This window comes from Watersipora subatra, chromosome 9 (assembly GCF_963576615.1).
Source record: "Watersipora subatra chromosome 9, tzWatSuba1.1, whole genome shotgun sequence".
In the NCBI taxonomy this organism is placed as follows: domain Eukaryota; kingdom Metazoa; phylum Bryozoa; class Gymnolaemata; order Cheilostomatida; family Watersiporidae; genus Watersipora; species Watersipora subatra.
This window is the reverse complement of record NC_088716.1, coordinates 53,651,881-53,677,563: the sequence shown is the minus strand read 5'-3', so window position 1 is coordinate 53,677,563 and position 25,683 is coordinate 53,651,881. Positions and strand designations below refer to the sequence as shown.

The window sequence follows — 25,683 nt, the reverse complement described above, 5'->3', positions numbered from 1 at the left end:
ATTTTAATAATTTTTCAAGAATGTGAAAACGCTTAAAATACACGTGTAAAGTTATGCTAGCAAAATGTTGTGTGGTAAAACCTTTACTTGTTTGTTTTTGTGTTAAAATATGCTTCTCTCTGGCCCGGGCGGCATGCAATGATAAGGAAGTCAAGGACACAGATGTTGCCAATAGCAGTTTCTCTTTATGATATCTAAAGAATTGTTAGTAATAGTTCAATGAGTTCCTATGAAAAGAGGTTTAACAGCCTCCAGGAGACCAATTAATAGCGGAGGAAATGGGCGACGAAAGTTTCTATAAAAAAATGTCTCTGTATGGATAGCATGCGCTAAAGCTATCGACCTTCTTGTGCTTGTTTATACCGCCACTTACAAAGAAGGCTTGAAGAGCTAAAAATATGATCTGGTCTAGGCTGTGATGCAACTGCATTATTTATCCTCTACACCCACTTCCAGATCAGCCCCCAGCTTCCACTATTGGTTTAGTGACCTCCACACACTTGTAAACAGTAACAATATCTCAAAGTACAGTACCAGAGTTTGTAAACATGAAACCTTCCTAGCTGGATTATGACCATAGACAGTAAAGACTTCTGCGAGGTAATTCCATACATCGTTGGATTGTTTGATTAGTTTGGGTGGACTTGTAAATGTTCAGTGAGTGTGCAACGCTTTTACATTATACAATTGAAATACTTGATCGTATTCTCCATCATGGCTATTGCCTCATGTTTCTAGTGTTTTTAGCTGATATTTTTGTACTGTAATCTGAACAGTGATTAGTTAGTATTCAACGAGGGAATTGCATGTGAATCTAATACTAGTGTGTCAGGGTCTCTGAAGGTCGTGTTAGTGTCACAGTGAGTTATACCCACTCACACATAACTAAATGATCGGATAAGAGTGGTACCACATGAAAGATACTTGTAACTAATTTTTTAGTTGCTTCAAATGATTACAAAATGAGCAATGAGAGACTGTTACTCCTCACTAGTAGTACAATGGCAATGTTGATCAGATATGGTTAGTACAGTACATGCCCCTAAACTAACACGGCATTCAATTACTGATTCTCGACTATAGGTATAATAGGCATACATTCGCAAAAATGCAAATGTATTTTTACCTAAATTTAAATCCAATCTTACATTTGCCACTTATTACAAAACATTCTGAAAGTCTTGAGTCGTCACACGTAAATACAGAATTGGCCAGTTGCACGCATTTCTTCTAATACGTTGCATTTCATTAGCTCATCTAGTTTTTATTAGAAATAAAGCTGGTCCGTTAATTACTTCATCATTTGTATAGATAAAAGTTTTAATATTAGCGCAATGCCGTCTCGTGGTGACACAATGATTGCTATTAACTTGTCCTGTACATACATGTATAGTTATTAGGTTACTCTAAAATTCTAAAGGCTATCAGTAAAGTCACGAGTGCTAATTAACAAAAAACCTCAGCTCTAGGTTCTTGTAGGGATGGTATGTCGTTAATGAATGTCTATTATCACTTTCCAGGTTGTTGATATTGTGATTGAGATACTCTATTAGAAGCAGTCGGTTATGTATTGTTTCCATTGTGTGGATCATACAGATTTAGAATGGTTGAGTTACTGTGTGGTATTTGGAGTTGTGCGCACATTGAATTACCATGTGATAAGTGTTTCAATAGACATTCACATGTTGCGGATTAATGCGGGCACTTTGTTAAAAAAAATAAGGAATTCCACACCAGAGGTCGTAGCGGCGCACTCCTGTCTCGCTTGGCTTCACACTTTCGAAGTAAGAATGACTGAAGTGTGGAAAATGTTCTGAAATGGGATAGCTTGCATGACCTTTTCTTGCGCATCATTCGCAAAAGCCGTTTCTATCTTTCGCGAGCATGATACATTCGGCAAGAATCTGAGAGTAACAAACTCGCTTGACTTGCAGGCTTTTGTCGTTTCCATCTTGCGGATGACGCAAACTTGCGGATCAACCGTGTCATGGAACATGGTGATTGTGTGACACCCAATGAAATGCGTGTATGAGAACAGATTCATGCAACTCTGGCACGTTCAGTGTTTAGGTGTGACGACTCCAGAGTTTCAGAATGTTTAGCAATGTTTGACAAATGTAAGATTGAATTTCAGTGCAAGCCAAAAACATTTGCTATTTCGCAAATGTATGTCCGGCATACCTATTGTTGAAAATTGATATTTGAATGTCGTGTTAGTTTGGGGCCATGTACTGTACTAGCCATATCTGATCAACATTGCGATTACACTACTAGTGAGTAGTAACGGTCTGTCATTGCTACCCAACCGCGTGAGAATGGAAGCAAATCTATTGATATATGGGCATGGCTAATCCCTCACCGCATCATATCCTACTTTAACAATGGATAAAACCCATATTAATAACGTCAACGGTGATTGAGTGCTCATATATCATACCTAAAAATAGTCCTCATTTGCCGATTATTCATTAGCAGTGACGTGGATGCCGAGAGGACTGCCGCTATGTTTCTCTTACAATTTCTCTTATTCAGCAACATTTCTATTAAGCAAATATTTAACATTCATATTTGTTAATCACACATTGAAGTTACATTATAATGCAAATAGACATGCAATTAATTATTCTTAGCTTTGGCTTTTTAGCAATTATGTTAAGCACGGGTAGCAGAAGTATCCGTGTGCAACTAGGCGTAGTCCATAACCATTGCCAGTCATTTCTTGATGGAAACATTGCGCGGGCGCATGTGCGACCGAGAAATCAACTGATTTTGTAAATAATAATTTTTATTTATTTTCCGTCCAAAGATGTCCAGTCAATCATCGACATCTTGTTGTCGCTGGGTAAGTCATCATCTCTCTCATAAAACTAGCGATACCAAATTTTATCGCTTGTAGCTAAAATGTGTAGCTCCATAAAAATATAAGTGATGTAATTGTGGATCCGCGGTTCTGCGCTGTCGCTAGTAAGTTGTAGCCAAAGTTTAATCAAATATAATATAAGTGATTGTTATACTGTTATAATCCTAGTGTCTGGTATAGACTGTAGATATTAAGCTACTAAGGAACTATTTATTATGATTTGATGTTAAAACTTAATAAATTTTAATGTAAATTTAATTATTTATTTAGAACTGTCACTACATAAGTCATGTGATAAGTTTGTATCAAGTCTGATTATCAATTCACTCTGTGAATTCAGCACAAGTTGGTTTTACTGCAAAATCTACAAGGTATTAAATTGTGGTTAGATAGGGATAGCTTAATAAGAATTTGTACTTTCCAATAGCGATGCACAGGTTCTCGTTGTCTGCCCTTCATATTTAAGGCTTTGAAGATTCTTGGAGGTCTAGTAGTAGTCTGCTATACTATTAGTTTCTTTCGCCTCTGTTTTCACTCTTTAATCTCTCTACAATTCCGTTAACCATTATGCTAGAGAACCCATTATATATATTCTAATTAGAATTGAATCATATTCAATTCTAATTAGAATAAATGTGGTAACGAGTGATGCTGTCATGTCTATTTTAATAGTTTGTTTTGCTCTTTAAGCTTATAGTCTTCGTTGTGTGATCGTTTTAAAAACGATATGAAACTAAACAAAATTGTTAAAGACTCTCATTACAGATCAGATGTTGTACACAAGCAATGCATAAATAAACATCACTAATAATATTAAACTCCCTCCCAAGATATGTTTTCAAAAGTTCTCATGAGAATTGTCAAGGGGCTGTATTGTCAGCCTAGTAATGGATGTGCTCTTCATGGAGGGGATTCTCCTGATGTCTTACTTCAACAATTTCTAAACGATCAGCTTTTTTAGTCTGTCTGCTGACAGCTGATTTTTAAATAGAAATGTCTAGTTACAGAATTCTACTATAAATATGACTGGTTTAGCTTGAACAGTGTTGACAAAAGTGTAATTTCCAATGAGGTCAAATTAGTCTGCAGAAGTACCTCGTGCAATTATATCTTCATACCTTGGGACAATATTGCATATGATGCCATTGATTCGTTGACCTTGCCTTACAATGGGCCTGGGGTGGCCCAGTAAAACTTGCATTGTAAAACTCAAGATCCATATTCTATGACTAACTAGTTTAATCTAAAGTTAAGTCTGCCAAGAATTTTTTCTGAGATGGAACAGCTATATTTACTGGCTTCAACAAACATCTAACCCGTCTAATCCACGCCAACTTAGGTTTAACGTAATCCCTCGCTACTTGGCTGTTCAGCTTTCGCGGCTTCCATACTTCGCGGGGCTAAAAATATTCATTAGCAAATAAAAAAATTAAAGAAAATGAATAGAAGTAACAATACAGAAAATACATACATCTCTCTCTCATATTTACCAGCGTGTGACTTCCTTCTCACAACAAACCAATTAATCACGAGCACGCGTGTTCAGACTAGTTCGAATCCATACCAGCGCATAAGTACATTCTCTGGCTTAAATTGCTTCGGTTGAAGTTGAAATATAAACTAAAAGTTAATCAGAAAAACTTAAATTTTTGTACATATTGTATATGAAACTCATACAATAAAAACAACAAGTTTTGAAAGGAGTTTAAGTTTTCTGCTGTTAATGTTATGGCTCATACATATACTTTAAAAATTTGTTTTTTTTTTGTGGATTTTCACATCTCGCCGCAGATGGCAGTTCTGATTTCCGTGAAAAATGAAGGGGGTTACTATATTTCTTACCACATGTATATTTTATATGTTACCTGAAAAGATAATACCTCATATGTCTATCTGTTACAACTTCGTCTTACAAATCGTCTCTCTATGTCTCATCAATTACTTATTATATTAACAACTGTGATTTCCTATGTTATCTTTGAGTGGAAATTTGTGTTATAATCAGTTTTTAGATAGACTTTGTATATAAAATTATAATTTCTCTTGCGGGTAGCATTAACGTTCAAGATGTATTGGGAAATTATGTTTCCTGGTAAGAGCTTCCCAATCTTACTAGTTTTTGGCGCTCGCTCAACGGTGAGTCACGAATGAATTGTGTACCGTAGAAAAGACAACTTTGGTGAAGTTGTTGTCACATCTCTGGGTTGGACGGTTCGTCATTTATTACAGTACTGGCAGTAAGCCAGCTATTTCTTTCCTTTTTCATTCGTTGGCCACGAAGTTTTGAAACCATGTGAAGTTTCAATGAAATTGGCCAAAAAATTCTTGACACATCTTATATATCAGAATGTCTTACGTAGACTGTCTGATATATAAGATATTAAATACCTTGTATATAATGTATGTATATTATAGTACACTGGCAATCAAGAGTCAAGGTGGTCGAATGGCACAGTTGGTAGTGTACCTGGCTGCTAATCCGAATATCTGTGGTCGATTTTCTTAACCTCTGCAAAAGATAAATTGGGATTTACTTCTCTTGCCCGTCTGTTCAATATAATATTCATGCACAGCTATATACAGCTGATTTGCAATTGTCTGTATAAGTCTGGACAGCAAGATATGTCAAACTTGTACATTTTTCATGATTTTAGGCCAGCAAAGCATTGAAATTCTACACATTGTTTACAAAATGTTGAAATGCGTTTTATTAAAAGTAACTAATACTAAACTGACTTTCTAGTATTGACATAGTGACATAATACTAGCTACATTAGTGGAAGGTAAAGCTATTTGTTCTGTAATAAGACAACAACTATAGGCTTTTCTAGGGTGCAACTTTGAATGCCCACAGATCAGTTAATAAGTTATTTCACGAGTAAATTGCCGAGTTGACATTCACAGGTGTTTCAAAAGGCTTGTACGCCTTTTCTATAAACTAGATTTTTATTATAATGTTCATGTGTCTATATTATATTGTCGGTATGTTTCTATTATATTGTCTGTGTATAATCTTGTCTGTATGTTTCTATTATACTCTGTATGTTTCAAGTATATTGCCTGCATATTTGTATAATACTGTTTGTATGTTCCTATTATATGGCATTTATGTTTCTATCAGTCTTTAAGTTTTCATTATATTTTTGTATGGTTATATTGTCTGTATATTTTTATTATATTGTCTGTATATTTCTATTATATTGTCTGTATATTTCTATTATATTGTCTGTATATTTCTATTATATTGTCTGTATATTTCTATTATATTGTCTGTATGTTTCTATTATATTGTGTCTGTTTTTATTAGGCCTACATCATGTTCTACTCATGAACTATTCAAGCAATTAAATATGTGCTATTAAGGTTTAATTACCACTCATCATTATATCAAATCGTTGTAATTGTTGAAGTAGAAGGATAGTGTACATGCAATTCATTAGTTTCCACTTTCACCTTTCTTTCAATGGGTTAATGATGGGTTGCTCAAGTAGCCTCACAACATTCTCATACAGTTAACTGTTGCTTCCCTGAGTATTATAGAGGGTCTGTGTATGACTATTTTGTAATTGGTTTATTTTTGTTTAAAAACTAGTGACTAGTTGGCCTATTGGTATTTAAGGAAGAATCAAAAGATAGTTATCTTGCTTAAGGATGATGTTGTCTGCTGATTGCAACCACTCATCTATTCATTGAGTCCTTGCAATAGTCAAGTATGGTTTATGTAGTCAGTGCGGAAGCGATGTACTTGTAAGTTTATATACATGTCACAGAAGCAATATATATACACATTCATGCCACGTAGTTTTTTAGAAGCATGTAATGAGGAAGTTTGTTGCCACATTTAAAGCAACTGTTAACAGCTGCCATATTAAAACATGAATAAACTTCTATCATAAATACATTGGCTATGCTATTGGCTAAATTGTAATTTAAAATTGCAATTGTTAATTGGCTATGCTATGCTGAAGTGAGAATATAAACATTAGTGTTGACAAGACATTGCAGGTGAGAAGTGATTGAATAGAGGTCATTGGATTGAGGAGTGAGAAGACCAGAATTGTATGATTTTACTTGATAGCATTATCACTAGTCAATAGATAGTAGCCTCAGGTATTTGCTTCAGTTTTTTTTAGTTCATTTTCTAACGTAAGGGCTGAATAATTTAAATGTTCGCACATCGTGACGCGTGAGTTGGGTGTTAATGAAAGCTGAGGTTATTAATATGCTCGTGTTTGAGCAACGTGATGTCGATGATGAATATATTTACACCTGAGACTTTTCTTTTCAGCTAGCATTCAAATCATCCGTAAAGAAGTTTTCCAAGAAACGGAGCAGGCGAGGTGCAAAGAGGCCCCCGGTGGACCCTAGCAAGTTTGCAGCCTCCCCAGACTTCAAGCCTTTTATTATAAAGCCAATTCCTGTGATAAATAAGAAACCGCTCATAGGTAGGTGGCTATAGGCTGGCAGGCCTGTTATAGCTAATTCGTTTTAAATACATATCACTTCTGGTAGAACCAGATTGGCTCAAACCTTGTTGACAAAAAATTTCTGGGATGTTCCTGGAGTGAGTTGAGTCATCTGGCTCATACGCAAGCCTGACTACCACTAGTATCACATACGAGAAGGAAAGTGGCACTGGCTGCTCTTTTGTCTATGTGACAGTTTTGTGAATGCAATAGAAAGATTCAAATTGAGTAAACATAATATCACCAGGTTATTACGGTATTGAACTAGCTAAAGACTAACAACATTTATATTTGGCTGGCTGAAATTTCCTAACGGCTCCAGTCTTGCAAGATTTTCATAATTTTACAAGTTCTAGGCTAATTAGCACTGTGAATGTGTCTTGAATCAATTGTAATGTAGGTAGTCTTTGCTTAGGCATGGGCTAGCGTAATGATGATTTGGAGTTACGATGACATGTTACAAGTTTGAAAATCGTTAAAATATACTTGACAAAGCTAAATGATAATAAAAAGAAAATATATTTTGTAAAACTATTAAAGTAATCATGAAAGTATAGATATTACACTTGTACGCTAGCCATGACATAATTTCTATCCATGTATGGTAGCGGGTGTTAAGCTAATAGCAGGTGTTAGGCTAATAGCGGGTGTTAGGCTAACATCGGGTGTTAGGCTAATAGCGGGTGTTAGGCTAATATCTGTCGTAGTTGAAACATAAACAGACTTATTGTACATAAAAAGACTAAATGAAAAGAATAATGCAGCGAAAGCAAACAAGGAATAGGTAAAAACATGTAAGTTCTCCCGCAATGTACCCTACAGTAGCCTAGCATTTGTTTACATGCTTGTGCACACATGCAATTTTAAAGCAAAATGAAAAAAGCTAAAATTTAATAAAGTTACATAACGCCATTTTTGTTGTGTTCATCGTCATGCTGCAGTTTCCTTTTTTGTTTATGCAATGTTTATGTTTTCTCATCTTTTAAATAATTTCGTTCAGTTTGCCCCTTGTAGTAAGTTTTGGTGATTGACTAAAAATGCTTGACACCCTTTCATTCTATCTTCCAGTTAAGTACACACTACAGATTCAGATTTCCATCAGAGAACATTTGTAGTCAAGCCTACAATGATGGATTAGTGACAAACCTCACAATAGTCCTTCAAATTTCTATTATTACCTTTCATTATTGCATTTGTCCAGTATTTTCAATTTCTTAATATTGTCTATCACCTTTCACTGCCTGTCACTACATATCATCTATCATCAAACAACCGCTTCTAGTACCTTTTGTGATGTCAAGGCAGAAACAATGACAGAGCTTTGGTTGTTCACAATGCTGAGACACCATCTTTTCCTGTACTTGAGGCCAGGCCTTTGGTTAACTTGCTCAGTAGGATTATTATAGGATATTGTGTAACAAGTGCAGGGGATTGTATCGCGTCATTTGAGCTGAAGAGCCTGTTGACTAAGACCATTTCTTCGCAATAAAAAGACTGGTCCTAATTACAATTTATTCAGTTTTTATTAAAAAGTCTAGTTTTGCTTTTTTTCGTGAAGGATGCTCTGATCATTCTCGTTGCCATAGGCGAGATTGTCAGTGTAGTTTCGGTTTAGGACTATGTTTATATTACATTAATAACAATAGTTTCATTGCAAACAAAAAAAAATTTTGAACTATGCCATACAAGAATCATAAAACAAAAATGGGCAACAATCAGTCAATCAAATGATATCATGGTTTGACTTGGCAGCGTTAAAAATACCTTTTTTTTCAAGAGAGCTGGTATTAGGTGGAACATTATTAAAAGAGCTAGCAATGATGTTTCCAAAATACTTGTTAGAAGTCATATTTAGTTTTTTCAAATGAGCTGAAAACCTAGTCAAAGATTGTCATGTAAAATTGAAGACACGAACCATTAAAGGTCTTGTAACCTATAATTGATGTAAAATAAACATCAGGCATAAGCAGAGTAAGACGATGCAAAGATTGAGAGATATGGTTCATCAGAGTTTACTTGGGTTTGTACATGTTTTTGTTACCCAATGTGACAGTAAGTAAGTACAGTAAGTCACAGAGGGTACAACATCAACTGTCAGGATACTATCTATTAACGAGTTCATGGTCTGGACTTCACTACATATCCAGAACTTCATCACCTATTTTTAAAGTAACATAAATCATATTTACATTTTTCTTTGTGAATCATTTATGCTTTTGCTATTAACTATTTTTTAATGTTTTAGCCATTTCTTAAGCTCTTTGTTTGAAGTGCTTTAAGTTTGCTGCAGTTAATTCCTCTGTATGCTATTTGCATGTTTTTGTCATTAATTTAAACCATAATATTGCTCCATAAGCACTGATAGAAGGAAGTGTGTGTGTGTGTGTGTGATACTAATCTTTTTGATGCACCGTCTTCAAGGTGGCACATAAAATGTTGGTCAACTTGACACAGCAGATATTTTGTGATATACATGTATTTAATTTATGTTAAAATCAGTTTTTGATCTACTCTCAATCTGCCATTTGTTGTGGTGGTGGGTTCAAATGCTGTCGATTACACATGTGTCGCTGCCTGTGCAATACTTCATATAAGCATATACCGTATAACAAGCGTTAAAAAGGTTGGTTTTTATTTATATTTCTAAAGAAACTTAAAATGGGCGATTTTGTATACACTGTCTTTATGATGATTAAACAGATTAAAAAACATCAAACCAAAATATAACTACTATTCAACTAGTAGTTTTCAAGCTATTGCAATTGTTAGAAATACATGTACAGTATTAATCGTATTGATAGACAGCAGTAAGTAGCAGGCTTAAATTCTTTAGCTGAAGATATTGCTGAAAAATTAGGTGTGATACTATTACATCCTACTTTTACAGGATTCGTGTTCATGACGAATATTAGGCTATTGCGTAATCCTTGAAAAGATTTCCATGCCATTATGATTTTTCTCATCCGAGTATAGTTGGTTATATACATCAAGAATACTAATGTGTACAATTGGCCTACCCTACTGTCCCTGCGCATGCATGATAAACAGCTATACATTGTTCAATGGCAAAGTTATTCCTGATTAGGGCTGAGTAGTATGTACTAGTGCTGGGCACGAGTACTTCTTGGTCAATGAGTTTAGACTCGACCCTTTCCATTCGAGTTTTCCGAGTATCAGATAGCTAGTAGTGCTTGGCACGAGTACTTCTTGCCAAACAGATTTTCTGGGTATCAAGTTTGTTGATATGGGTTTCATGTCTAAAATTTCTAAATATAAAAACATATTTTAAAATTTACAATGCAATTATAATTTTATTCAATTTATCATTTTTACTATTTTCTATCGACCGATATTCGTGCTCCCAATGTTAACAGGCGAGTTGTTAAACAGTGCTCGTAGCGCAGGACGCAATAGACCAAGGTTTGTCTACTCTACCCCACGGATTCGTGTACCAAAACCTGAACTTTCAAGTCAGAACCTAAACCCGCAAGATCGAAACACTCAAAATTTTTATTACCCACGACTCGAGAGAAGATAAACCTGCGAGTTCAACGAGTTTTGTTACCCGTGGCCAGCACTAGTCTGTACTACAAAAAGTTTCACAACACGCATAGACTTCTCTGCTGTCGCCCCATTGAAACCTTCCACAATGGGAAGTCTTTAACATGCATTGACTTACTAATTGAACATTACTACCAAAGACGGTATGTCTGTGAGGTAAACAGTTGCACTGAATGTTATTTTAGTGTTTGTCAACCCCAGAAGTGGAGGCAATCAAGGAGTGCGCCTTATACAGAAATTCAATTTCTATCTTAACCCGAGGCAGGTGTTCAACTTGAATGATGGTGGTCCACGAAAAGGTCTTGAACTCTACAAAAAGGTCAGTAACAATTATGCTTTAGTCTTGCAGAGGTGTGGTTGTCTGCTCTTGACCATTTTATCTTCAAAGTTTGAAGTTGTGTGAAGATTGCCACTTCATAAAACTATTGCATTTGGTTATTACATTGTGTTTAATGCATGATTTCACTGCATCCAGTGTTATGTGATACTGTGCAATCATATAACACTTTGATGTAATGCATGGCAATATTGCATGGCACTATTCTATACATTATTGCATTGGTAATAAATGGGCAATACTGTATAGTTTTATTATGTTGTTGTGAAGCTCTGCAGTATTGTATACTGTACTGTATAATGCTGTAAAACACTACTAGATTGCAGTAATGCTTTACAATACTGTATTGCTCTGCATTATTGTATTATTGCTTTGTTCTTGTGTGATATTCACTATAATTGGCCATCTTGCTTATTGGTTACTGTATTTCAGGTACCAAACCTCCATGTGCTGGTCTGCGGAGGAGATGGAACTGCTGGATGGGTTCTTGCCGAGATTGATAAAGTTGGTTTCTCTGCACCTCCTTCCGTCGCTGTCCTTCCACTCGGCACAGGAAATGACCTGGCTAGAACTCTCAACTGGGGCTCTGTAAGCTTTGTTGAGTGTTCGACACAACTAGCATTGTGTGTGATATGCATTAAGAATCAGGGTTAGGTAGTACCTTACTTTTCGGACTATAAACCGCACCTCTATATAAGCCGCATCTGCTTCATTTTTCAAAAATCGATAATAAAACAATACATAGGCCACACCTTTGTATAGGCTGCAGAACTCAGGACGGTGCTTTTTAACACGGCAGCAACTTTGCTGTTTAAAACGAAACAGTGCCCAACAGCACTGTTTCGTATTAACCGACGCTTTTCAACCTAGTGTCTAACGGAACAGTACCATTAGGCATTGTTTCGTTTTTTCTTTCACTGCTAGAGGTGCACTAACCGGAGATTCCAGTTAGTGCACCCTAGCGGTGAAAGAAAAAGCCACAGAATAGCCGCACTCTTACATAAGCCGCATGGCTCAAATCATCAGAAAAAAGTAGCGGCTAATAGTCCGAAAAGTACGGCATGTGTAGTTATTCCTTTACAGTGTTTTTTTAAATCATCATAGACTCACAGATATGTGTTAGTATAATATTCTAATGCATTGAAATCATTAAAGATTCATAGATATGTGTTAGTAGTATGGTATTCTATTGCATTGAAATCATCATAGACTCGTAGATACTAGTAGAATATAGACGAATACATTGCGTTATTCAACTTTTAACTCGAAACAAGTTTATATTAAACTATGTATATAGTGATACTAATTACATGTTCCTAGTCTGAGTGTACGTATTCTGTTTCTGTACTATTGGTGTTTCCTTGTAGGGCTATACAGATGAGCCTATCGCTAAAGTTCTACAGCAAATAGAAGACAGTGAACCGGTAGATTTAGATAGATGGGACTTGAGCTCAACTCTAACTGGTACGAGAGATACCTCACCTAGTATAGAAGATAAGGAGGTTACTGACAAGTTACCGATATCGGTGATGAACAACTACTTTAGGTACGAGACTTCTTTATAGCCATCAACCTCTTCGAGCATTCAGTATATACATGTATGTAGCGGTGTTCTTTTGAAAACCGTTGTTATTTACATGTAGGTATTCAACTGATTATTCTGTACTCGGATTACCCTCTTTTGATAGCTTCAGAGTGATCAACAAAGTCTCCTTACTTCAGTGTCTTCTCATCAGAACCATCTTAAACTTTTTTGTAAAATTTGTGTCAACTCACATTATGGTGCAATACTGCAGTTTTGGTGACCTTTGGTGAGCTTTGTAAGGCCAACAGGTACCTTACACAGAAATGTAAGGTAGCTTTGGTTATCTCACATTTGTGTGATATTAACTCTTTCGCTACCGTAAGCTGATGTATCAGTTTTCGCTGTAATAAAAGCACAGACCGTAAGCCGATGTATCGACTTATCAATAGGGTTTCACTTTTTTTTTCATTACGAAACTTACACATTAGGTAGACCAATCAAATTTTGTCTCCAACAAAACAACCTTGTTGCCAATCACATGCAACCAATCACATGCAACCAATCAATAATGTTTTGGCTCAGCTATTCTATTTCTGATTATTTTTCAAAACGGGCAAACCAGATCATTATTGTCATGGCAATAAGAAACTCACCGCGTTTGTTCAACGTAAAGAAAGCGTCAGAGGTTCAGTGAGAGTTGGATTCACTAAACAATTTTTTACTTATCTTGTATAGAATTTTGTTCTGAATAAGATGCAATGTACAGTGAAACCATATCTGTATTGATTCTCGAGATATTACTTGAATACTAGCGGAATATCAATTTTCCGAAAATTCGTTCGAATTAATTTGATCAGAATAACGATTTTAGCGCAGTAGTGAAAGAGTTAAAGCCGTAACTTCCGTTACTATTGTAGCCTTGGTGCAGATGCTCATTCCTTGCTCGGATTTCATGAGAGTCGAGAAGCTAACCCGGAGAAGTTCAACAGTCGCATAAAAAATAAAATGGCGATAGCTGGAGCCGGAGGAATGGATGTATTGAAGCGACCATGGAAATCTTTGACAGATCATATTACCTTGGAGGTAGAGAAGTTTTACGATTGTCAACCGTATATTCACCAGTTCAGTTATCGATAAAAGCAATAGTATGTTACATCACCGCGATCATAAATAAACTCACCCGAAGGCCCAAGTACAAGGTACTTTAGCAGATAATATTAATAATAATGTACAATAATGGTAAGGGGATTAACATAAATAGCTTTGTATAATTCTACAGATTAAACGGATTACCTGTAACATTCACTTAATAGTTTTTCGCTTGCTAGTTACTCATCGACTAGTTAATCAGTAATTACTGGACACTCTGTCACTGGTTATTTGGTTATTTGTCTAGTTATCAGTAGACACCTTGTTAGTAGTTACTACTTAGTGTCTAATTAACTTCAGGCTAGTTATTCAGTCTTTAGTAACTCCTAGTTTCTTTTTCACTGGCAGTTTGAAAAAGTACTAGTTCATTTTTAGCTAATATTTTTTAGCTAGCAGAGTAATATTTCAATATCAATTATTTTATCGCGTTATAAACTTGCTTTATTGCACGAATATAACATAATACGGTGGGGAAACTATAAAAAGTTAAGTATTCAATCGTGATGCTGTAGCATTCTAGGTCAGCTCACAGGTTGACAGAATTTAAATAAATTATTCTTTGTGGTTTTACTTGCTGTCTCTCTATTTTATGGTATATGATAGCGACATCCAGTGAACAATCCACCATAAAACATTAAACAATGAAAAAAGCAAGTTCCTAGTAGTTCATGCCGTTGAGTCCTATGAATTCTCATTACGGTAACAAAGTTAGACGTGAGAATGGCAGGAAATATCCCTGTATTATCTCCATGTTGCCATGGTAATAAATTGCACTAAGTCGTTTATAATCCACTGCTACTAACAGTTGCTGCCATTTGAACAGGTAATGAATGAGCTTGAGTACACCAAATCCTATACGAATATAGGTAGTTAAATACGTATCTCTGGGTCAGTAGCATAGTCGTACACTGGCTAGATTATTTTAGACTACAGAAGATCATAGTTTTTCTCAAGTTGAAGCGCCAACTAATGGATTCCTTGTTGTTTCAAGTTTACTGTGAAGGATGAAGTATTTAGCATGTTGATGTAATTGTATGAAAGGTACAAGACAGTGTATCCTTCTTGACTCGAGACTTACAAAAAGTCTTGCGGTAGTTTAACATTTACTCCATATTTATCAGCAACTTAAAAGTTGCATGATTCACAGGTAGACTTTTGCACCAGCACTACTACTTTTAGCATATAACCACTCGTGTACCATGTGCTTGCAGCATATAAACACTCGTGTACCATGGGCTTGCAGCATATAAACACTCATGTACCATGAGCTTTTAGCATATAAACACTCATGTTCCATGGGCTTGTAGCATATAAACACTCATGTACCATGGGCTTGCAGCATATAAACACTCATGTACCATGGGCTTGCAGCATATAAACACTCATATACCATGGGCTTATAGCATATAAACACTCGTTTATCATGGGCTTGTAGCATATAAACACTCGTGTACCATGAGCTTGCAGCATATTAACACTCGTGTACCATGTGCTTGCAGCATATAAATACTCGTGTACCATGGGCTTGCAGCATATAAACACTCGTGTACCATGAGCTTGCAGCATATTAACACTCGTGTACCATGAGCTTGCAGCATATTAACACTCGTGTACCATGGGCTTATAGCATATAAACACTCGTGTACCATGGGCTTATAGCATATAAACACTCGTGTACCATGGGCTTGCAGCATATAAACACTCGTGTACCATGGTGATGATTTAAAGGAAAAATTACATCAATATCATTTTATATATCACAGTAGCCATACTACATTTGTGTAACATTGTATTTAACAGTAGCTATACTTACCTTCGTGTAACATTGTATTTAACAGTAGCTATACTTACCTTTGTGTAACATTGTATTTAACAGTAGCTATACTTACCTTTGTGTAACATTGTATTTAACAGTAGCTATACTCACCTTTGTGTAACATTGTATTTAACAGTAGCTATACTTGCCTCTGTGTAACATTGTATTTAACAGTAGCTATACTTACCTCTGTGTAACATTGTATTTAATAGTAGCTATGCTTACCTCTGTGTAACATTGTATTTTACAGTAGCTATACTTACCTCTGTGTCTCTGTGGAACATTGTATTTAACAGTAGCTATACTTACCTCTGTGTAACATTGTATTTAATAGTAGCTATACTTACCTCTGGTTAACATTGTATTTTACAGTAGCTATACTTACCTCTGTGTAACATTGTAGTTAACAGTAGCTATACTTACCTCTGTATAACATTGTATTTAACAGTAGCTATACTTACCTCTGTGTAACATTGTATTTAACAGTAGCTATACTTACCTTTGTGTAACATTGTATTTAACAGTAGCTATACTTACCTTTGTGTAACATTGTATTTAACAGTAGCTATACTTACCTCTGTGTAACATTGTATTTAACAGTAGCTATACTTACCTTTGTGTAACATTGTATTTAACAGTAGCTATACTTACCTCTGTGTAACATTGTATTTAACAGTAGCTATACTTACCTCTGTGTAACATTGTATTTAACAGTAGCTATACTTACCTTTGTGTAACATTGTATTTAACAGTAGCTATACTTACCTCTGTGTAACATTGTATTTAACAGTAGCTATACTTACCTCTGTGTAACATTGTATTTAACAGTAGCTATACTTACCTTTGTGTAACATTGTATTTAACAGTAGCTATACTTACCTCTGTGTAACATTGTATTTAACAGTAGCTATACTTACCTCTGTGTAACATTGTATTTAACAGTAGCTATACTTACCTTTGTGTAACATTGTATTTAACAGTAGCTATACTTACCTCTGTGTAACATTGTATTTTACAGTAGCTATACTTACCTTTGTGTAACATTGTATTTAATAGTAGCTATACTTACCTCTGTGTAACATTACTTTTAGTGTGATGGAGAAGACCTGACTGCTAAGATCAAGGAGCTCAAAATTCACTCGCTGCTCTTTCTAAACATTCCCAAGTATTCATCGGGCACGACGCCATGGGGCTCAAGCTCACAATTTGGTAGCCCAAGAACTGATGATGGAAAGATAGAAGTACTAGGGCTAAGTCCCACGCAACTGGTGAGTGTATACACTGCATATATACCCACCTCTCTTTTTATTCAGTAGCTCTACACTAACTGCCATTGTCATATCAAAGTTGGCTTTATCTGTAATGTTTCAACCACCGCATGCATGATATTCACTTGTTTATGTTAAAGCATCGTGGGACTGTGCCTATCGTGAAGCTATTTAGTCCCTCGGTATTTTTTAAAGAAATAGTCGATACCTTAGAGTGTGTTCCTTTAAGTCATTGCTCATTGCATGAACATAGCATCTGCTTTTAGTAAGGCTTTGAAAATATGTATTTGCTTATAAATTATCTTTCTCATAGAGTATATATAATATTATGTGTGCATGCTAAATATAGCATATTTTTAAGTGGGAGGCTGTAGGATAGGAAGGAAGTGTTGGCAGCCCGCTATCGATATCTCTCATCTAGATATTAATAGTGGGCTAACATGTAGTAGCTCTCCCTCCCTAATGTGTTGGGATGGATGTCGCCTGAGTGTTAGTGTGATAATCACTTACATGGTATTTGAACATTTTTTAGCCTTATTACACTCGAAACATAATTCTGTGTTGTTAAGAGATGAATGTGTACAGAGATGAATGTGTACAGCGCAAAGTAAGTCGGAGTATCAGACTATTCTATAACTCATTCACTCACGCTTTAGTTGATACAAATCTCTCAGCATTTTAAGAGAAGAGAAGACAAATCTCAACTTGTGACGCTTGTCAGATTACCTTTAAATTTGTCATGATCGATTTCAGGCGGCGCTGCAAGTCGGAGGACATGGGGAGAGGATTGCTCAATGCAACGAAGTGAAGATAACAACACGTAAAACGATACCCATGCAGGTAGGTGCTAACTTATACTATGACTATTCCTATGTAGGGAAGTGTTAACCTCTAGGTCTATTCCTATTCTGGTAAGTGCTTTTGTCATTCATGTTACATATGAGTCATGTAATTGCAGAAAACAATCTAAATCTCATTTAGATTTGTTATAAAAACTACTTTACATTGTTTTAAAACTGATTCATGTCGATAGAGATAAAGTATTGTAGCTTAGTTCTGTATTTTAGGTAGATGGTGAGCCGTGTAGACTCATGCCCTCAATTATCAGCGTCAAACTGAGAAACAAGGCTCGAATGCTCATGAAGCCGAAGAGAAATAGCAGCGCACAACCTTCTAGCCTCAAGTATGTATTCATGCTTCATCTATGGTTATTTCTACTCCTCGACGTCACTTTGAAAACTCGTAAAAAAATTATTTTGTGTCTCACAACAGGCAAGGTTTTATTTTGTGTCACTTGTATTAGGATGTTGATAAGGGTAGGTTTCACGTGAAACATTGGTGTTGTGGGATAATGAGATGAATACAGTAAGACCACATTAGTAAGAGCACTTTAGCTAGGACAGCAAGCATTTGTCTGTCCATAAAAATAGTTGGTCGATTCAAATGACTGGAAAGTAGATGAATTCTAATATAAACAACATAAGGTCGTATTACGCTCAGTTTCTCATTCATTATTGTTAGTGTTTGTCACACCTGGTTTATTGATTGCAAAATACTTCAAACTTATAAAGAAAAAGTGCATCAACCAAAGTATTTATTTTATATGTAAGGGTTTATTTGTAAGAGTTTCCATATGATATTAGTACATATAGTGTGTTTTCATGGTATGATGTAATTTAGACATTGGTGTCTGTTGAATCTTAACATGGTCAAAGTTTGCATATACTTTGCCCCTGTCAAATTATTTTAACATTAGTCCATAAACCCTATTAGCCCATTTTAACCCTTGTTAAAATGGACTAAAAGGGTGGTCGTTGGTCCAGTTTAGCCGATTTTCTGGTTGAACCGATATCCTATATATAGGTCTAACGACTCAGTAAAAAATCTCATAGGGCTTTTATACATTGGGCTTTATACTATGCACTAGGATATACTGTATCTACTATAACATATTTAGCCTGTGAAAAAAAATTATGAAAAGAAATATTTATTTACGCTATGTGGATGGCTTTGTAAAAGCATGGTGAAAAATTGATTTCAATTATGTCTAATATTTTGCATGAATGGAAATTTCCACAAAATTGCGAAAAATATTTGCATTGTTTGCTCGGCCAGTTGCTTTCTGATTGTTGCTTTCGATGGAACAAACATCTTCTTGTTGTTCAATACCTTCCCCAATGTCTTCTGACCTCAACTCTTTTTCTGCATTGCTGAACTTGTCGATATTGACATCCAAACAATTTTTGAGCAGAGCAAAACGGTTACGCGTTGCATTGCACCCAAATAATGATAAAGTTTCAGCACTAGGTGCGCTAAGCGCAACTTTTAGCCTAAAACTAGTCGTACATCTACCATTGTAAATGTAAACCATCTTTTTACCTACGTCGAAGTAACAAGACCGCGTTAAACAAGGAACTACTATCAGCCTAATACAGTTATTAATTGCCTTCATGGTGGTGCTTTCAAAGTTTTCACGAAAAAATGAAAAGCTTTGCAGTTGAAAAACAGACTTTGTTACAAACAGAAACAAGGAAAGAATTAATTGTTATCGATGTAACTGAGTCATTATTAGTATTTTGTGGACACTTTTCTACTGATCACTTGCTATTACGGGTTCGTAATGATCAAGGAATGTCAAATTGGCGGTCAAATGGAGGTGGCGTTCAAATAAAGGGGGCGCTCTCTCTCTCTCTCAACTTTTCTCCTATAGTGGCGGTCAAATGGAGGTGACGTTCAAATAAAGGTGACGTTCAAATAAAGGTGACGTTCAAATAAAGGTGACGTTCAAATAAAGGTGGCGTTCAAATAAAGGTGGCATTCAAATAAAAGTGGCGTTCAATTAGAGGTTTTACGGTAGCTGTGATTATATATAAACGGCTCTAACAGATAAGTGTGTCTTACATTTAATAATCCTTAAAATTTTTAATAAAAATCATTGTAGACCGATTTTAACTGCACTTTGCTGGCAGCTGCAATGCCAAAATTTTCCATCTTATCCAATATTTTGATTAACGGGTCTGTGTTAACGAGAGTCCACTCTATGGTGATTGGTAAAAGCGAGAGTCCACTCTATGGTGATTGGTAGAAGCGAGAGTCCACTCTATGGTGATTGGTAGATAAGCATCACATCATATCCTGATAGTGTCTTTATCGCATGAGTCATGTCAAAGTGTGGGAGCCTACGATTAGCTATGATCGCTAATTAATGTAATCAAGGCTTTTGTTCTGAAAATTCATTTTGAGTTATTTATTTTATGTCATTAGTCTTTGTGGCTTATGGTAGCTCCCTGCCTCCTACAATTGAGTGTCCTCATATCTCTCCCTAGCAAGCCAACATCCGTCAATACTAGTTGATCATTCACGCCTGAGATAATCCTTCTAAATTATTATTGAATCGAAAGTAATGCCATTTCCATGAAAACAAAAATCCATATAACTATGATTTGTTATACAGAAATGTAACTGGTCTTTTATTAAAAGCTGTACTATTTTACGGATAAGATAATAGCTTGATACGAATTAAATGTCTAATCGCATTGCTAGAGTATCTGTCTAATCATTTTATTGTTGAATTTGGTGGTGTTAGCCGTGGGCTTGTGCAACATCTCATATTATTTATCATTGCTTGCCTTATCGATACCTTATCGATACCTTTGTGTTATCAATATTTCTTGGATTACCTGCAATATTACCTCCAACACTTCTTTTTGGTTTTCAGGCGTATTAAGTTTGCTGCGAGGCACAATGCGTCTAGTGTTGACAGTGTCATAATGGAGCAGTGCCTCGCACCCCAACCACTGCAAGTAGCCAGTGCCTAGTAGTTGTCTTCTCTCTCATGTGCCTTCGCGCGTGTCTGTGCAAGCTACTACACTCTATTTTGTGTTGTGGCCTTGTTGTAACTTTAACTGTGGTAATCATGGTGGCAGTTTTAGTTTATTCTCTCATCAAATTATGGTTTCGTGGGTAGGGTGTAGTGGTCTAGATATTTATTGCGATATGTTATACAACACTTGCTGTAGTAAACTTAGATGTTCAGGCAGATTCATGTTTATTGTATGTTTATTTTATGTTTATTGTACTATTTACCATATTTGGTAAACAGTGATCTCCTTAGGGATGCTATTGTGTTATTTCACTATGGCAGACATAACCGGCAGCAACGATACATGTACATATTATAGTATTCATTAGACAAACCACAACAGCTGTTACTAGATTTAATTTAGTAATAATTCTGTAATTTGGTAATATTAATTAATCTAGTAATCCAGGACATCTCCGAGATATGTATGTCAAGTGGGCCTTTCAATGTATTATCATACTACCCTGCAATTGCTTAGACTAACAGGATACTAGGTACAAGGGTATTCAAGAACATTTTGTTTCGCTTTTCTTTTCATTGTTGGATCATGTGTTTAGTACTCTGAGTCAAACCCTTATAATTCATGCATTATGTTTGTCTATGCTATAGTTATGACTAAGCCATAAATTGAAGTTGCGCTATCCTGTATATTTACATACATCAGGCAAATCTTTCCCAAGAAAAAAAATTACATTTTGGTGTTATCTGTCTGTATGTCTTTTCCGTCATCTTTCACATCATATACTCATTGTAACACTTTTGGGGAATTTTAATAGGGCAGTTAGTAAAATATTCAAGCATAGTAGCATCACCTTATATTATCCATGAGTGTCTGTCTGTGTGTATGTAAACTTAGTTCTCTCGAACTTGCTATGATTGCAGTACAAAGAATTCATAAGGCTGAGTTCAGTTGACCAATACATCCCTTCGCTTCATTTTGGAGCACTCCAACAAAAATTCTGCCCGTTTCAATTCCTGATTTTTATTTTTTATAATAAGTTTGCACATATCAATTATTAGAAGTCTGTCTTTCGATAAATACAATCCATCCGATGGATTTCAGAAAAAGTTTTTGAGCATTTTTATGCGGTACGGTACATCCACGCAATGTCATAAGTTTTGATGACATAATAAGATTTTTGTTTATAAAAGTTGGCCTTTGATAATATATAGACCTTTTGTATTTGTTAGACAATTACTTGAAACAATGCGAAGGTTTATTCTTAATATTGCTATGTGTAAGATTTCAGGCTTCAATGCAAAACATTTTTCATATTGATGCTTATAAAAAACATACCTCACTTAACACAACACATTAACATTCATATAGATATTAATGATCTGATGTCAGCTTGTTTAGATAGATTGAACAAGTACAGGCTTTCAACTGCCAACCTTTGCTATCCAGCTTTAGCTTATAGTTGGTAGTCGGTGTATTTCAGTGTCGCAATACTGTTTTGTCTTATTCCGGCATACTTTCTTGGTGTTTTGGTAGTTGAGCAGTTGTCAGCTATTAATTATTACCTTCTCATGCAACAAGGAATATCGCGGCAGAGCGAGCATCTCAATAATGTGACGTGCTGAATGACTGCCAGTACATATTTGTTGTGCCAGTAACTACTGCCTTCAATGGCTAGTTACCGCTACTCTATGTTCTACTAGTAGTTATTTTGTTTTATGGCTAAACACTGTATATTCTACTTGTAGCTACTGTATTTTATATTAGTAGTTGGTATTAGACTTTCTATATTGTAATATAACTTGTTATCTAACGAGTCGTAATGTTGCAGGGATATGAACATGAACACCAATCGAATGAGGCTACAAGTGAGTAGAATCGGGCTGAAGGATTACGAAAAGTATCACTATGATAAGGAGAAGCTCAAAAAGATTTGTGAGTAGCTTATAATACAACTTGTTGTAATTGTCAACTTTTTATAGGCTGTCTGTTTCAGGTTAAAACAACACCTCTTATTTGTCAGCTTTTTATAGACTGACTGTTTCAGGTTAAAACAACACCTCTTATTCGTCAACTTTTTATAGACTGTCTGTTTCAGGTTAAAACAACACCTCTTATTTGTCAGCTTTTTATAGACTGACTGTTTCAGGTTAAAACAACACCTCTTATTTGTCAGCTTTTTATAGACTGACTGTTTCAGGTTAAAACAACACCTCTTATTCGTCAACTTTTTATAGACTGGCTGTTTCAGCTTAAAACAACACCTCTTATTCGTCAGCATTTTATAGACTGACTGTTTCAGGTTAAAACAACACCTCTTATTCGTCAGCATTTTATAGCCTGACTGTTTCAGGTTAAAACAACACCTCTTATTCGTCAGCTTTTTATAGACTGGCTGTTTCAGGTTAAAACAACACCTCTTATTCGTCAACTTTTTATAGACTGTCTGTTTCAGGTTAAAACAACACCTCTTATTCGTCAACTTTTTATAGACTGGCTGTTTCAGGTTAAAACAACACCTCTTATTCGTCAGCATTTTATAGACTGTCTGTTTCATGGTAGAACAACACCTCTTATTCGTCAACTTTTTATAGACTGTCTGTTTCATGGTAGAACAACACCTCTTATTTGTCAGCCTATATTTATATATATAATCATAATAAATATATAATGTGAAGCCGCTAATTGAACGCCACCTCTTTTTGACCGCCACTATCATGAGAGAAGGGTTGAAAAATAAAGCACCATCCTCTATTTGACTGCCACTTTGACAATCTTTGATCTTTATGAACCCATAATATCAAGTGATCAGCAAAAAGGTGTCCACAAAATCGTATTAAAAATGAATCATTTACATCAATAACAATCAATTCTCTCGCTGTCCAACTCTAAAGCTTTGACTGTTTTTGTTAAAACTGAAAGCAACCCCATAGAAATAATTAATAACTGCATCAAGCTAATAGTAGTTCCTTGTTTGATACGGTCTTGATACTTCCAAGTACATGTATATAAAAAACGGTTTACATTGATGATGGTAGATGAACGATTAGTTTTAGGCCAAATGCTACATTTAGCGAGCAAAACTTTTACGCGGTATATTTGTGCCAAACGCAATGCTTAAAAGTTTCGCTCTGCCAAAAAATTGTTTGGACACTAATATCAACTAGCTCAGCAGTGCAGAAGAAGAGTCGAGGTCAGAAGACATTGTGGAAGGTATTGAACAGCCAGAAGATGTTCGTTCCATCAAAAGCAACAATCAGAACACAGTCATCCGAGCAAGCGATTCAAATATTTTTATTTTAAAAACGTTATTTTTTGTTTCTACGTGTAATATACCCGTAATATAAGTATGGTTCGTTTATGTCATTTGTTCATGAGTATATATTTGTAGCATTTGATAGATTATCATTTTATAACTTATATATTTGCAGATTTTTTGCATATTATTCGATAGCATCATTCTGATAATCTGATATTACAATTGATCGACACTTGTAACTCCTCTTTTATTGCACATAAAAAGCTAGTTTTGGCAGCAAACTGTAGCAAACATCAATGAATGCATTGAGCTTTTATGAAACATTGGTAAATATAGACATAAAATAAAACTGTCTTCAAATTTAGAATAAATTAAAATTGAAAGCTCCAGCAAATTGCAAACAGGACACAGGCTATAATATCATCAGGTCAATTGCAAACAATAGATATTAACTAGTAGAGATATTTCTTGGTTTCTTGATGCATATTTATTAATTGATCTTTGACAAGTTAAAGGTAAATTAGCAGTTTTATTGCATCCAATAGGTTTAATATCGCTTCACCAGAAAAAGCGGGCATAATGTAGGCGAGATTCGCTTCGCCCGTAAAAGGGCTAAATTTATTTTACTAAAAATCTGACGAGCCATTTGAAAAATACAGCACCAGCCTCTATTTGAACGCTACCTTCAGTTGACTGCCACTAGAGAAGAAGGGTTGAAAGATAGAGCGCCATGGCGTTCAATTAGAGGTTTTACAGTAATTATAATATATATAATTATAATAGATATAAATAAATTATTTCCTCACCACGGTTAATCCAAATGGGCCATAATGTCTACTCAAGCTCAGTTTCCTATCAGAGACTTGGGAGTTATAGCACTCGCCTCAAGATCTTAGTCGTTACCAATAATACGCTTGTCTGCAACTTGTGTTGATTGTCCCTGATGTTTGGGTACGCCACATAGATGCGCAGGTGTTATTACGCCCAATGCTTTAATGTCGACTGGGATTACAGTTGTTATTACATGCCAGCACTTTTCAGTAACTATGACTCGTGAAGCCCTCCACATTGACAACCACTACATAGTTGGCATATACAGTGAAACACGGATAACTCAAACTTCAAGGGACCGAGCAAAAGTGTTCGAGTTATTAGAGCGTTCAAGTTATCAGGACAGTCATAAGTGCACGTATTTATCAGTAGATACATGTACATATACAAACTATATATAAATCAAAAGCATAGATTGCTTGTTGCAAGTTAAAGGGTCTCTCGTGTGAAGTTTTAAATATTTTTAATCAGAAAGTATAGATATTTTTCTATCACTTGAGATTTGTTTGTTGTTTTAGTTGATGTGACTGCCAGGTCCTTCTCAGATTAAAATTGGCAAAACTTGATCGCGGTTAAAACGCTCAGAAAAAATACATACGTATTTTTCTACCGAGCGTTTTAACCAAGATCAATTTTGCAGTAAGTCAGTTATTACAAAACTGCTTTACTATTAAAAACCCATTATCAATTTTGCCGATATTACTTTAAAGTTATCCCAATTTTACCTCGCTTTTTTTGCATTCGGAGGGCTTACCGCTAAGCGGATGTTTGGTAAAATTTGATTTTTGCA

At 35.5% G+C, this 25,683-nt stretch overlaps 1 protein-coding gene across 2 annotated transcripts in view; it reads left to right on the top strand.

The window, feature by feature from the left end:
- The window catches only part of LOC137404668 (diacylglycerol kinase zeta-like), a 128,347-nt gene that overhangs the window by 93,746 nt on the left and 8,918 nt on the right, over positions 1 to 25,683 (top strand). For both annotated transcript variants that reach the window (XM_068090893.1, XM_068090892.1), the window contains exons 12-20: positions 7,149 to 7,305; positions 11,073 to 11,206; positions 11,657 to 11,812; positions 12,592 to 12,770; positions 13,667 to 13,832; positions 16,806 to 16,982; positions 17,736 to 17,826; positions 18,054 to 18,165; positions 22,635 to 22,738. In XM_068090893.1, the coding sequence (XP_067946994.1) occupies positions 7,149 to 7,305; positions 11,073 to 11,206; positions 11,657 to 11,812; positions 12,592 to 12,770; positions 13,667 to 13,832; positions 16,806 to 16,982; positions 17,736 to 17,826; positions 18,054 to 18,165; positions 22,635 to 22,738 (1,276 nt within the window). The remainder of the gene's footprint in view (positions 1 to 7,148; positions 7,306 to 11,072; positions 11,207 to 11,656; positions 11,813 to 12,591; positions 12,771 to 13,666; positions 13,833 to 16,805; positions 16,983 to 17,735; positions 17,827 to 18,053; positions 18,166 to 22,634; positions 22,739 to 25,683) is intronic.